The sequence below is a fragment of the Alligator mississippiensis genome, chromosome 1, assembly GCF_030867095.1.
Source record: "Alligator mississippiensis isolate rAllMis1 chromosome 1, rAllMis1, whole genome shotgun sequence".
Taxonomy (NCBI): domain Eukaryota; kingdom Metazoa; phylum Chordata; order Crocodylia; family Alligatoridae; genus Alligator; species Alligator mississippiensis.
In genome coordinates this window covers 484,145,431-484,160,369 of record NC_081824.1, presented here as the reverse complement: position 1 = coordinate 484,160,369, position 14,939 = coordinate 484,145,431, and the positions used below count along the sequence as shown (strand labels likewise).

General features: G+C 56.2%; 1 protein-coding gene across 1 annotated transcript; it reads right to left on the bottom strand.

Moving 5' to 3' along the window:
• Nucleotides 1-2,652: 2,652 nt before the first annotated feature.
• Nucleotides 2,653-13,598, bottom strand: LOC132249272 (zinc finger protein 446-like). The gene is made up of 5 exons (XM_059723898.1): nt 13,037-13,598; nt 12,730-12,940; nt 8,867-9,039; nt 8,306-8,432; nt 2,653-2,783 (listed from the first exon to the last, which is right to left on the bottom strand). The coding sequence occupies exons 1-5, from the start codon at nt 13,388-13,390 to the stop codon at nt 2,653-2,655; spliced, it is 996 nt and encodes a 331-aa protein (XP_059579881.1). The 5' UTR covers nt 13,391-13,598.
• Between the last annotated feature and the right edge of the window lie 1,341 nt (nt 13,599-14,939).

Sequence of the window (14,939 nt, the reverse complement as noted above, 5' to 3'; positions counted from 1 at the left end):
AGATCGAGAAGAGCGGATTGACTGATTTTTTGTATTCTCATCCTTTTCTTGGTTTCCTTTTGACCCTAATCTACAATGGCACAAGCAATACACTTGAACCAACAAGGAAAGCATTGCCCACTGTATAAAAGGGGCAGAATTCCCAAAAAAAGTCTGGTCCCAAAAAGCTCTGACCATGGGATGTTCCTCTGATCTAAAAAGCCATCTTAAATATCAAAGAAAACCGTCAACTTCAGTACTGGAAGAGCTTAAAAAACTAACCCATAATTATCACTGATGAAAAACTGTTTGGCTGGTAAGGAACTTCAGGATTAGACAATTTGGCATGAGGAAGTTATTAAAGTAATGGACAAACAAAGGAAGAGGGTGCTGTGTGCATGCTCTTACTCTGGGGAGTTGGGGGCGGTCGTGCATTTCTACGTGAACAGTGGGAAAGCCAGAAACAAGCATCTCCCACGCCCGGCAGAGGTCATGATGCCAGCACCACCAAAAACCGCAGCTGTAATGTCTAAAGCAGCCATGTGTCAGGTTGTATTGCAGGGAGGAACTTGTAATAATTACTATTAAAGGTAACTTGATATTAAATGAGACAAGAGGCCATGTCTATTCTTGGGGGTCTTTGGCAAAAAGACTAAGAGTTTCCACAGTTTGAATTTCACGGGGTGGAACAACACCCGTCTGCACACATGACAGCACAAGCTATTTGAGGTCAGCACCCTGAAATGGCAGCACAGGGCAGGTCTGCAGTTTCCAGGCTCCCTTTTACCCTGGGCATGGTGAATTTGTGAGAGGGGAGTCCGGTGGAGGGGACAGCCACAACTCACCTGGCAGCACGTCCTCCGACCTCGAGATTGCCCCACGGTCCTCATCACCACAGACCCAGAGCTCCACCTGTCCTCCCTGGATGCGGCAGATCAGTTCAGGGGCAGGGCCTCGATATCCTGTTTGGGAAGTGGTTAGAGAGAGTTTAACCATTGGTACTAAATGCAGAACAAGCAACTGAAATTTGGGGAATGGAGCCAATGAACTCAAGGATTAGACTAAGGACTTGAAGGACAAGGGAAGATGGACATTTAGGATGAAAGGGAAGGCATAGCAGGGGGAAGAGGATGGTCCTTTTCATCCAGGTAGTGGATGTATGGTCACAGGAAGCAAACACCAGTGCAATTCCAGGCAAATGAGTGGAAATGAGTTTGGACAGGACACACTAGGCAAGAGAGGGAGGAAATCAGAATAACTGCATAAGGAACAGCTGTTAGTGCATTTTTAGGCACAATCAATGGCAAATGATATGGTCATGGTGAGAAGGCAAAGGGAAATCCTGTTATCAAGGAGGAAGACTCCAGGGAAGGTGGCTGGATCAATTGGAGGAGGAATATATACAAGTATGAGATGTGAGAGGTCTCATCATGGACAGAGCAGTGGGGAGCAAAGGGATTTAAGCCACCGGCCAAAAGTTCATAGTTTCATAGTTGGTAGGGTTGGCAGGGACCTGAGTACATCATCACGTCCGACCCCCTGCCACATGCAAGAATGAATGCTGGAGTCAAACGACCCCAGCTGGGTGATTATCCAGCCTCCTTTAGAAGATCCCCAGGGTCAGGGCGAGCACCACTTTCCTTTGAAGTTGGTTCCAGCTCCAAGGCGCCCTGGCAGTGAAGTAGCACCTCCTGATGTCTAGCCTGAATCTACTCTCAGTCAACTTATGGCCGTTATTCCTCGTTACTCCCTGTAGTGCTCGGGGGGAACAGGGACTCTCCCATTGTCTCCGGGTCCCCTTTCCTCAGTCTGTAGACAGCCATTAGATCCCCCTTCAGCCTTCTCTTGTGGAGGCTGAACAGGTTCAGGTCTCATCGCCTCTCCTTGTAGGGTCTGCCCTGCTGCCCCCGATCATGCGCGTGGACTCATTGGGACCCTCTCCATGTCATCCAGACCCCTCTTGAAGTGTGGCACCCAGAACTAGATGCAATACTCCAACTGTGGCCTGACCAGTCTCGCACAGATGGGGAGGATCACCTCCTTGGCCCTGCTCGAGATATATCTGTGCATGCATGAGAAGGTGCAGTTAGCCTCCCTGACTGAGTCCCCACATTGGTGGCCTATATTCATTTGGGCATCAATAATGACTCCAAAATCCTTTTCTGCCTCTGCACTGACGAGAAGGGAGTTCCTAGCCTGTAGGTATGATGCTGGTTCTTCCTCCCTACATGCAGCACCTTGCACTTGTCAGTATTGAATCCCATCCTGCTCTCATCCACCCACCCCTGTAACCTGTCTAGATCTAGTTGCAGCCTGTCACTCTACTCCAGCGTGCCCACTTCTCCCCACATATTAGCGTCATCCACAAAGTTGAACAACGTTCTTTTCACCCCCGTCCAAGTCGGTGATGAAGATGTTGAACAGTGCGGGTCCGAGGACCGAGCCCTGGGGGACCCCACTGCCCACATCTCTCCAGGTCCATAACGACCCGTCCACCTCCACTCTCTGTGTGCAGCCCTCCAGCCAACGAGTGACCCATCTGACTGTGTAGGCATCAACACCACAGTCACCTAATTTCTTAATGAGAATGGGGTGAGAGACTGTTAAAACCAGGGAGAAGACAACACTAATTCAGAGCACACATGGCTCGAGGGCAAAGCAAGAGCCAGAGCTTTACCCAGGAAAATGAGGGCTTGGTAGTTCCTCAGCATCTGGTCCCGGTAAAGCCCCTTGTCTTCCTCTTCCAGCAGCTCCCACTGCTCCCGTGTGAAATGCACTGCCACGTCCTCGAACACCTCCCGGAGCTGCAGGCACAAGCGTTACAGCATCAGTGTCTAATGCCTCGCTGCCCCCACAGCCCTGTCTGCACTTACTGCGCACTACTGCGCTTTGCACACTTAGCCAGGACAGCCAGGGGTACGCTACTCTGCTGACACGGCATGCAGGGATCCTGGTATTCTCTGTTTAAAAACTGCAAATTCTCTCATAAAAAAAAAAAAAAACCACCAATTGCTCCAAATGCATAGCCCCCCCACTGCTGCGATGGCCCGTGAGCAGGGAGTCAATGAGCAGGGACTGCCAACAGGAGCCATTTCCAAGCATTTTGCAGGCAGGAGTGCAAGACCCTGCAAAGACGCGCCAGCGTTTGCACCGGCATTGGCACAAGGCGGGCAAGCAGAAGCCAAGTCCGATTCTTTGGCAGGGGACACAGGAAGACAAGTCACTCTACATTAATGGTAAGGCCGTGATGGGCTGCCAGGGACCCGGCCCCAGGGATGCTGCCTGCCCGGGGCTCCTCTGAGTCCTCCACCCACACAGAGCCCGCATGCAGGTTAAGCCACCCTCCCCCCATCTGTGGGGGCTGCCTGGCAGGGCCTCTGTGGGCTGTGGGGGAAGTGGGGAGCGGGAGTTCCCTCGCCTGTCCCATGTGTGCCCACCTTCGGGCCCCGGAGGGGCAGATGAGGGAGCTCCAGGCGGAGCTCAACGGGCTGAGGGGAATCAGAGCTGCCGAGGACAAAATTCACGGGTATTTCTGTTCTCTGCAGGGTCAAGTACCTAGTGGAGAGGCACCCCGGGAGGGATCCAACCCAGCAGTATCACGGACCATTACCACCAGGGCCAGGGCTACTTGTGCTCCCGCAGTGTCGACCCACGCAGTACACCTGGGGAAAAGGTACGAGGCCCTGGCAGCATGGGAGGAGGAGGCAGGGGAGGTTGACTCCAGAGCAGCCGATGTGGCTCCACACACTGCGCAGACTCAGCGATGCCGGAACACCCACAGGAAGAGACGCCGGGTCCTCGTCTGGGCAACTCCCTCCTGAGCGGAACGGAGGGACCCACCTGTCGCCCGGATCCCATGGCACGTGCGATTTGCTGCTTGCCTGGATTCAGGACATCATGGCCATGATCCCAGACCTCATCCGGCCCTGTGATCACTCCCCCTTCGTCCTCATCCATGTGAACATGCATGACGCGGCCGGGAGTTGTCCAGACCACGTCATGAAAAACTACAAGGCTCTGGGCGACAAGCTTAGGGACACAGGAGCACAGGTGGTTTTCTCATCTGTTCTTCTGGTGAGCAGACATGGAAGCTGCCACGAGGCTTGCACTGGAGAGGTCAACCGGCAGCTTCGGAGCTGGTGTTACTGGGCAGCTTTGGATTCCTCGACCATGGCTTGCGCTTCCACACAGGAGAAATATTAGGGCAGAGCAGGCTAAATCTCTCCCTGACAGGTAAACATGCATTTCTCTTCCAGGTTGACTGATCTTGTACAGCGAGCTTTAAACCTAGGTTCGTCGGTGGATGCGGATGCAGAGGTACAGGAGGACACTTCGACATCAAGGCGGAGGAACACCGTTCTCAACACAGCGGCTGAAAGGGATCTTGCAGTCAGAATTGATTCCAGGATGGACATGAGCTGCAAACGCGTGGAAGCAGTCAGTAAGGCTAACCGCACCTTGTTGTGCATCCACAGATGCATCTCAAGCAGGTCCAGGGAGATGATCCCTCCCCCTCTATGCAGCGCTGGTCAGGCCACAGATGGAGTACTGCGTCCAGTTCTGGGCGCCGCACTTCGAGGAGGGATGTGGCTAACCTTGAAAGGGTCCAGAGGAGGGCCACTCGCATGATCAGGGGGAGCAGGGCAGGCCCTACTAAGACAGACTAAAGCTCCTTAATCTATTGCTGGCCACCCCATGGATTGCAGGTTCCCGATGTTCTCCTTCTTCAGGCTGGGCTGTCCTTGTGGGTGCCACATGGTTTGGTGGTCCACAGCTTCCCCCGCCCTCATCTTCCCCTCCCCCCCGACAAGGCTAGTTTAAAGCCCGCCGGAGGAGATCCGCCAACCTAGAACACACGCTTACCTTTGGGGGACAGGTGAAGCCCATCCCACAGCTAAGCATGTGTTCTCTTCTAGGTTGGCAGATCTCCTCCGGCAGGCTTTCAACTAGCCTCACTGGGGGGAGGGGAAGATGAGGGTGGGGGAAGCCATGGACCACCAAACCATGTGGCACCCACAAGGACAGCCCAGCCTGAAGAAGGAGAACATCAGGAACCTGCAAGCCATGGGACGGCCAGCACTACAGCACAGGTAAGCAATAAGGGGCCCTTTGGGCATCAGAGCCAGGAGGCAAAAAGGCACCAGTCACAGGCTCAAGTGCCTATACACTAATGCTAGGAGCATGGGGAGCAAGCAGGATGAACTAGAGCTCCTGCTTGCACAAAACACCTACGACTTAGTAGGGCTAACAGAAACCTGGTGGGATTCGTCCCACGACTGGGCGGTACATATTGAGGGTTACAGGCTGTACAAAGGACAGGGTGGGGAAGAGAGGAGGAGGGGTTGTGCTCTATGTCAATGAGCGATATACATCGACCCTCATCAAGACGGAATCGAAGGAGGAGAAAGTAGAACGATTGTGGGTTAGGTTACATGGGGGGCAAGGAGAAAGGGATTTGGTGGTAGGGGTCTGCTACAGACCCCCAAACCAAGGGGTAGAACTAGATGCGGGGCTCCTGAGGCAGCTCTCAGAGACCATAAACACTAGGGAGCTGGTAGTCATGGGGGACCTAAACTACCCAGACATCTGCTGGGAGACACAGACGGCAAAGTCCCACCGTTCACACAGGCTCCTATCCTGCGTACAGGACCTCCACCTGACACAGGAGGTACACGGTCCCACCAGGGGGAATGCCTTCCTGGACCTGGTATTGGCAATGGGGGATGACATGGTAGGGGACCTACAGACTGGTAGTCACCTGGGGGACAGTGATCAACAAATAATAGAATTCATCATAAGACGTCGAGTGGGTAAGGTAACTAGTAGGGTGAAAGTGCTAGACTTTAGGAAAGCTGATTTCAATGAACTCAGGCGATTAGTCAAGGACGCACTGCAGAGTAGGAGTTTTGAAGAGATGGGAGCCCAGGAAGGGTGGCTGTGCCTTAAGGAAATGATCCTTCGGGCACAGAGGGAGACGATCCCGAAGCGAGGAAAAAGAGGGAAAGGGGCCAGGAGGCTTCCTTGGCTGACCAGAGAAATCCAGGGCATCCTGCGGACTAAAAGGGGAGCATATAAAAAGTGGAAACGGGGAGAGATTACCAAAGAGGAGTATACCTCCTCTGCTCGCGCTTGTAGGGAGGCAGTTAGACGGGACAAAGCTATCATGGAGCTGAGGATGGCATCCCAAGATAAAGATAACAAAAAATTGTTTTTTAGATATATAGGGAGTAAAAGGAAGTCCCAGGGAGGAATAGGACCCCTGCTAAATGGGCAGAAGCAATTGGTGACGGACAGGGGGGACAAGGCTGACCTCCTCAACGAGTTCTTTGCCTCAGTGTTCCTAAGTGAGGGGCATGACAAGGCTCTCACTGGGGTTGTAGAGAGGCAGCAGCAAGGCGCCAGACTGCCATGCGTAGACCCTGAGATGCTTGGTGGCACAGAAGTGGAAAGGGATCTTGGAGTCCCAGTGGACTCCAAGATGAACATGAGTCGGCAGTGTGACGAAGCCATCAGAAAAGCCAATGGCACTTTATCGTGCATCAGCAGATGCATGACGAGCAGATCCAAGGAGGTGATACTTCCCCTCTATCGGGCGCCAGTCACACTGCAGTTGGAGTACTGCGTGCAATTTTGGACGCCGCACTTCAAGAGAGACGTGCATAACCTGGAGAGGGTCCAGAGAAGGGCCACTCGTATGGTTAAGGGCTTGCAGGCCAAGACCTACGAGGAGAGACTGGGGCACCTGGACCTTTCCAGCCTCCGCAAGAGAAGGTTGAGAGGCGATCTTGTGGCTGCCTATAAGTTCATCACGGGGGCACAGAAGGTGAATAAAACCTCACCAATTCCCAAGGCGCCCCCGGGGGTTACAAGAAATAATGGCCACATTATCTAGCAGAGAGCAGATTTAGACTGGACATCAGGAAGAACTTCTTCACCGTCAGAGTGGCCAAGGTCTGGAACAGGCTCCCAAGGGAGGTGGTGCTCTCCCCTACCCTGGAGGTCTTCAAGGAGGAGGTTGGACAGTTGTCTGGCTGGGGTATTGTGTTCCCAGCACTCGTTTCTGCCCAGGCCAGGAGGTCGGACTTGACGATCTATTCAGGTCCCTTCCGACCTTAGATACTATGAAACTTTTTCATCTAGAAAATGAATAGGATGAACAGACTGGGGTTGAAATATCACATCTCTTGTTGAGAGAGAGGTGTAGTAAATGCCAATTCTTCAATGAATGGAGAACAGTTACTTAGTCGTAGCCACTCCATGAAAGAGGTAAGGAAAATGTTAGTGCAGCCAGAATCAAAAGGACAACCAACATGAGTGATAACCAGCAGGTTTTTAGAAGCGGGCAAAAATCCTCTAACATTTTCAAGATAACTGCAGAAAAAAAAACAGAAATCTCTTTGGTCTGTGCTCAGCTAAAAAAAGCATTTGCGCACTTCCCTAAGCCAATCCTCTGGAGGAAACAGAGGGAAAAGAAAGCACCAGGAAAGCAAACCGACCCAGGAAGAGGTAAGTTCCTCAACCTTGCACACAAGACACAACAAGCCCCGGTAATACAGATATTCTGGAAAGGAAAATTGGTTTTCACTACGCCCTGCACCAAGGAGGACTACAGGAGGAGGACAAGAAAACCTGTGAGAATGGGAGAGCGAGCTTGAGAGCACACATCTCAAAGGAAACAGAGTACAGCCACAGTCTCTGATCTCTGGAGATGAGGATGACAGGAAGGACGGGGAGAGAAGCGTCCAGTGATTCCTTGCTACAGGTACCAGGGCTCCATCACGTGTACGTAGGTCACTAGGAAGGAGTCAAGGAAATGCATAATCCATGTCATGTAGAAGAAAAGACTACAACATCCAATAACTCCAGGGGGTCCTACCCAGAGGAGGAGAAAAGGGATTTAGACAGCACTGAACTGAGCACGCTCAGATTGTTGAATGGGATTGAACAGGAGACACTACGAAACCGGGCGAAAAATCACAATAATTCTCCAAGGACCGTCTGTGAATGAATTTGTAGGCGGTGATGGAGAAGATGTGCACAGGCTGAGAAGGCAAAGGGGGATCATTCGCCAAGAAGGAGCTGAATGTCAGTACCAGGAGCTACAGGAATGGGGAAGACTCCAGTGAAGGTGACTGGATCAGAGGAGGGAGCAGATTTCAACATGAAATGCCAGAGACATCAGATCACTGACAGAGCAGTCAGGAGGAAGAGTATTTAAGACACCTGCCAAAAGCTTATGAGAATGAGATGCTTGAAAACCAGGGAGAAGACAACACTACTTCAGAGCTCACATGGCTGCAGGGAGAGGCAAGAACCAGAGCTTTACCCAGGGAAAGGAGGGCTTGGTAGTTCCTCAGCATCTGGTCCCAGTAAAGCCCCTTGTCCTCCTCTTCCAGCAGCTCCCACTCCTCCCGTGTGAAGTACACTGCCACGTCCTCAAACACCTCCGAGAGCTGCAGGTGCAAGCGTTACAGCATCAGTGTCTCCTGCCCCCGCTGCCCCCAGCCCTGTCTGCACTCACTCTACTACAAGCATTTGCACCTTAGCCATGGATGCAGCTGTGGACATAGGAGCTTGTGTGTCAGCCTCAGCCCAGCTCAACACGCTCCATTTCCTCGGCCCTTGGAGGCAGCCCAGGCAGCACATTTAGAGGCAGGGAGCCCAGCTCCAGGGACTCTGACCAGGCCTTCCCGTGCCAGCATCCCTGGCTCTCTGCACCTGGGAGTGCGCGCCTGCTAATGCAGCTTGGGGGGTTTGCAACTGTCACCAGAGACATCTCACTCTTCAGGTCTCTCTGCTCCCCAAAATCTTGACAGCACCCCTGGCTCCTCCTGGGCTCTTCCCCAGCTGCACTCCCACCCCCACCTCCAGCTGGTGCCCTGCTCACCTCCATGCTCTGCCCCTGCTTCGCCGGCCTGCCCTGCCCCTCCTGCAGCTGGCCCGGCCCAGGTGTCAGGGAGCCGCTCTGTCCCCGTCTCCCTGGGGAGGGTCTCTGCGGCTCCAGGTTTACAGGCCCTTCCTCTGGAGGCTGCTGATCCGCTCTGCTCAGGGTCCCAGCACCTGCGGGTGGGAAGAGAGTGCACAGGTGAGCCCTGGGGTGGTGGCAGGAGGAAAGCCCTGCTCGTCCCCTGCACTGGCCTGGGGCGAAGGGAGCTGGAGGCTGCAGTGTGTGGAAGAGGGGGGAGAAGGGAGACTCATGATCCCACAGCTCTCGCTAACAGACCTTCACAGGCACGAGGATGGAGATGAGCCCCAAGCACTGTCCCAGGGAAGGTGGTAATCACAGCGCCTTGTCCGAGCCGGCAGGGACATCGCTCCTGGGGAAGAAGCTGCCGTGATGTTGGCGCTGTGTCACATTCACATTTTCAGGGGGCAAAGAGGGGAAATGCACAGTACAGTCATGTGAAATGCTTCCAGGAGCACTGGGAGAACAACAGCCATGGATCTGTTGGAGCACGGACCCACCGAGCAGCTCTGGCAGAGATCTGTGCACTGAGGGACGGGGCCTCCTGCCTCTGGCAACAGGAAACCCACCGCTCCTCACCTTGCCTGGGGAAGGGTGTGGATCTGGGGCACCCACCTGGGGACCCTCCACGTGCTGACAGCTCCCAGGTCTCCCCTGTCCCGGAGGATCTGCAGCAGGACGGAGGTCTGGGTGAACTGCACCTGGACCACCTCAAAGTCACTAGGCAATTTCACATCCCCATCACCTGCACCAGCCTCAGCCCAAGGGTGACAAGGAGGCCTGCACCGGCCTCGTATTGATTGATATTATTACAACACGGATCTTTAGCACAACAATGAGATCACCGATTGTGACCATGGCAGCACGGCAAGAGCCAACAGCCGTAAAGCGTCTGTGTGCAGGGAGCTGCACACCGGCGAGGAACATCCAGCACCTTCAACCAGCCAGACAGTCTACAGCCCTTTCCCACCTGCGCCACAGGGCTTTTTCATCTTGTGGCCCCGTCCCAGGCAGCAGCCGGCATTAGAGCCTCTCCCCCCGAGCACAGGACAGCCACTCAGGCACCCAGACCCATGCCCAGGCCTGTCTCCAATAACTCCCTTGTCCCTGGCTCCTTGGGCTCATTCAAGAGCCACCAGCTACTGTCTGCTCTGCTCCGCTCGCTGTCCCTCTTTGCAATACTTGTTTGGAGCCTGCGACCCCACTCCCAGCCCTGCTTTCTTTAGCCTGCTTTCTATTACAGACCTCCCATCCAAAGTCCTGAGCTTGACCAGGAGTTTGCCCAGGAACTGGCTGAGATAGCTTGCTCCAGGACCATGGTTGTCATGGGTGACTTCAATTACCCGGACATCTCGTGGGAGGATCGCTCAGCAACATCTGAGCGGTCGCAAAGCTTCCTCTCGTGCGTGGATGACCTCTACCTGACTCAAGAAGTCTATGGGCCAACAAGAGGCAAAGCACTGCTCGACCTGGTGCTGGCTACGGGGGATGACCTAGTCGGCGACCTAGTGATCGATGGGAAGCTGGGTGACAGCGACCACGACCTGATCACCTTCACCATCCGCCGAAAAGCTGGCAAGTCAGTCAGCAACACGCAAGTCCTTGACTTCAGGAAAGCCGACTTTGACAAGCTCAGGAGGCTTGTCAGTGAGGCCCTAAGGGACCGTGACCACAGGGAGAGGGAAGTTCAAGACGAGTGGTTGCTCCTCAAGGGAGCGATCCTCCATGCACAAACTAAGTCTATTCCATCTCGGAGGAAAGGCAGCAAGAGGGCACAGCAGCCCCCCTGGCTCTCCAGGGACCTAGCAGACCTCCTGAGGCTAAAAAGAAAGGCCTACAAAGGATGGAGGATGGGACTCGCCTCCAAGGAAGATTATTCTGCACTGGTCCGGTCCTGTAGGGAGCTGACCAGGAAAGCCAAGACTGCAACTGAACTCCAGCTAGCTTTGAGCATCAAGGACAATAAAAAGTCCTTTTTCAGATATGTGGGGAGCTGGAGGAAAAGCAGGGGCAACACTGGACCCCTGCTGAACCAGATGGGGCAACTGACAACTGATGCCCAGGAAAAAGCCAACCTATTAAATAGGTACTTTGCATCAGTCTTTCATCAGCCCCATGGGACGCCCGTGCCAGCTACAGGGCCGGGAAGTCCGGGTGAGGGTGATCCCCTGCCTTCCATTGATGCTGACTTCGTGAAGGAACATCTTGAGAAGCTGGATACCTTCAAGTCAGCCGGCCCTGACAATCTTCACCCCAGGGTACTCGAGGAGCTGGCGAGCATCATAGCCCAGCCTCTAGCACGGATCTCTGGAAACTCTTGGCGCTCTGGTGTAGTGCCCGAAGACTGGAAGAAGGCCAACGTGGTGCCTATCTTCAAGAAAGGGAGGAAAGTGGATCTGGCTAACTATAGGCCCATCAGCCTGACTTCTATCCCAGGGAAGAACTTAGAAAAGTTTATTAAAGAGGCCATCCTTAACGGACTGGCCAATGTCAACATCTTAAGGGATACCCTGCACGGGTTTGTTGCGGGTAGGTCTTGCTTGACCAATCTCATTTCCTTCTACGACCAGGTGACCTATCACCTGGACAAGGGAGAAGAGATTGATGTCATATATCTTGACTTCAAAAAAGCCTTCGATCTGGTTTCCCATGATCACCTCTTGGAGAAACTGGCCAATTGTTGCCTTGGTTCCTCCACAATCCACGGGCTGGAAAATTGGCTCCGGGGTTGGACCCAGAGGGTAGTAATTGATAGAAGTCACTCATCATGGTGACCAGTGGGGTCCCCCAAGGCTCTGTCCTTGGACCCATACTGTTCAACATCTTCATTAATGATGTGGACACTGGAGTCAGAAGCGGGCTGGCCAAGTTCACTGATGACACCAAACTTTGGGGCAAAGCATCCACACCAGAAGACAGGCGGGTGATCCAGGCTGACCTGGACAGGCTCAGCAAGTGGGCGGACAAGAATCTGATGGTGTTCAACACCGATAAATGCAAGGTTCTCCACCTTGGGAAGAAAAACCTGCAGCATCCTTATAGGCTCGGCAGTGCTATGTTGGCTAGCACTATGGAAGAAAGAGACTTGGGGGTCATCACTGACCACAAGATGAACATGAGCCTGCAATGCGATGCTGCGGCTAGTAAAGCGACCAAAACGCTGGCTTGCATCCATAGATGCTTCTCAAGCAAATCCTGCGACGTCATTCTCCCCCTGTATTCGGCCTTGGTGAGGCAGCAGCTGGAGTACTGCGTCCAGTTTTGGGCTCCACAATTCAAAAAGGATGTGGAGAAGCTTGAGAGAGTCCAGAGAAGAGCCACGCGCATGATCAGAGGTCAGGGAAGCAGACCCTACGACGACAGGCTGAGAGCCCTGGGGCTCTTTAGCCTGGAAAAGCGCAGGCTCAGGGGTGATCTGATGGTCACCTACAAGTTTATCAGGGGTGACCACCAGTATCTGGGGGAACGTTTGTTCACCAGAGCGCCCCAAGGGATGATGAGGTCGAACGGTCACAAACTACTACAAGATCATTTCAGGCTGGACATAAGGAAGAATTTCTTTACTGTCCGAGCCCCCAAGGTCTGGAACAGCCTGCCACCGGAGGTGGTTCAAGCGCCTTCATTGAACACCTTCAAGATGAAACTGGATGCTTATCTTGCTGGGATCCTATGACCCCAGCTGACGTCCTGCCCTTTGGGCGGGGGGCTGGACTCGATGATCTTCCGAGGTCCCTTCCAGCCCGAATGTCTATGAAATCTATGAAATCAAAAAGGCGGGTAAGGACCTGGCTCCGGGTTGGGCGGGGGCTCCTCTTCGGGGACATGGGGCAGTTCATCCTCGGGCCCTGGGGTTTCCCGCTCTCCTGCCTCCTCCAGACACCTGTCCTCACCATGGGCATTTGGCTGCTGCCCCCAGGAATCACCAGGCTCCGTCAGGGCCCGCGGGGGCTGCATCTGGTCCGACGACCCCTCCTCGACCTTCACACGCGCCGTGACCTGGGGACGAGACACGTGTCACTGGGGAGCTGGGATCTGGGGGGGAACATCCCCCGACACGTGGAGGTGCAGATGGCACCAAACAAAGGCTCTCACCTGGAGCTTCTCATCCTCCGCCTGCCCCAGCTGAAACCCCTCGGCCAGGGCCACGGCCTGGGCACATGTCTCCACGTGACACCCGCACACCCAGCTCCGCATCTCCGGAGACAGGATGGCCAGGAACTGCTCCAGCACCACCAGCTCCAGCATCTGCTCCTTGCTGCGGTGCTGGGGCTCCAGCCAGCGCCGGCACAGCTCCCGCAGGCGGCTGCAAATCTTCCCTGGGCCCTCGGCTTCCCGGTAGCGCAGGCCACGGAAGAGCTGGCGCCAGGGCTCTGGGGTGGGGAGCTCATCCCGCGCTGCCAGCTGTGGGGTCGCGGAGGGCAGCTCGGCCTCGCAAGGGGGCTGCATGGCCTGCGTCGCGTCCTGCCCCACAGCTCTCGGTGCTGGACTGGCTCCGGTCTGGACGACACGAGGCACTAATGCACCCTCAGCCCCCGCTGAGTCCTGCTCATCCAGCTCCTGCCGGGCAGGGGAGGCCCACAGCTGCCACGGGCTCCCCAGGAGCGGTCTCCCCGGCCGGGCCCGGGCTGTGGGCCGTGTGCGGGTGGGAGCCCTCCCCCCCGGCCCCGGCCGCGCTGCAGGGAGGTGCGAGCCCCGGCCCGGGCCCGGCCCTGCGCGGCGGGGACCGCGTGTTCCGGGCCGGGGACGCTGGTGAGGGGCGGCCTCAAGGCCCGAGCGGGACGGCCGAGCGCGGGCACACGGCTCCCGAGCGCGGGGGGCGGGGGCGGGGGCGGCACCGGCCCGGGGGAGCCGCGGGAAGGCGGGCGGGCGGGGCACACGCAAGATGGCGGCGGCGACGGGAAACGGCCGACGCACACGTGCCCTTGTCTCGCCAGGCGGGGGGCGGGGCCTGGGTCTCCCCAGGGTGCTTTGCGGCGGGGCGGGGCGAGCTCTTACTTCCCCCCTCGGGTGTGGACTGCAGACTGTCCTTTCTGATTTGCATATGCAAATCCCCCCGCGCAATGATTGGAGGAATGGGCAGAGCCCCGCCCCACCGGTGCCCGGGCTCCGTGCGCATCGCGGCCGCCCCGCCCCGCCCCCCGGGCCCCGCCCCCGGGATTGCCCCACCCCCCGTAGAGCCGCGTGTGAGCGGCGGGGGCGTGTGTCAGTCCGTTCCCCCGCCGCCCCGAGCGCCGCTGACCGCAGCGGCGGGTCGTGCCGCGCTCCCGGGGCAGGGCTGGGCTGAGCCCTCCCCCCCACACCGACCCACCCGGGGCAGGGGCAGGGGCAGGGGCAGACAGACGAGCCCGGAGCAGCCCTGGACCCGCCCGACTCCTCGTGCTCGTCTCACGCCGCTCCGCGGTCTGCCCCGGCCGGGAGCTCAGGACCCAGCGCTGCAGCAGCGTCCGTTCCCTGCCCTCGCACCGCCCGCTGGGACCGGTGCTGCGCGTGCAGGTGTGCCAGCAGTGACACGCACGTGGCACACGCAGCGTGCCGGGGGGCGCGTGTGAACTGCAGCGTGCGGGTGTGAGCCGGGCCGGGCCGGGCCGAGCCGAGCCGGGAACAGGCCCCAGCGGAAGGGGCTGCGCCCTGGAGCCCAGGGGAGCGGGGCTGGCGGCAGTAGAGGCAGGCAGGTGCAGCAGCGCAGGGGGAGCCGGGGACCACGTCCGTCCACGGCTACATGAGGACTAGGGCAGAGGCACACCGGTTTTGCACACTTGGATGGACCCAGAGGGGCCGGACTTTCATTCTCAATTCCCTCTGTGCAAAAAGGAAGTTGATTCCCTACCTACACGGACTTGTTACCATCGTTCATTTCCCCTGTGCCGGATGAAGGGCGTGAGAGCCCAAAAGCTTCCTGAAAAAGACACTTTTTGTGCTCTTTCTTAGGTATCATCTCCGAACCAAGAGTCCTCGATTTTTGTGTTACACGGCAGTACTCCACGAGGTACCCCTC

Coding starts and splice junctions, on each gene's coding strand:
- LOC132249272 (XM_059723898.1), bottom strand. CDS start 13,390: ATGCAGCCCCCTTGCGAGGCCGAGCTGCCCTCCGCGACCCCACAGCTG. Junction 9,040..12,729: donor CCCGCCCAACCCGGAGCCAG/GTCCTTACCCGC, acceptor TCCCACCCGCAG/GTGCTGGGACCCTGAGCAGA. Junction 8,433..8,866: donor AGCAGGGGCAGAGCATGGAG/GTGAGCAGGGCA, acceptor TTGCACCTGCAG/CTCTCGGAGGTGTTTGAGGA.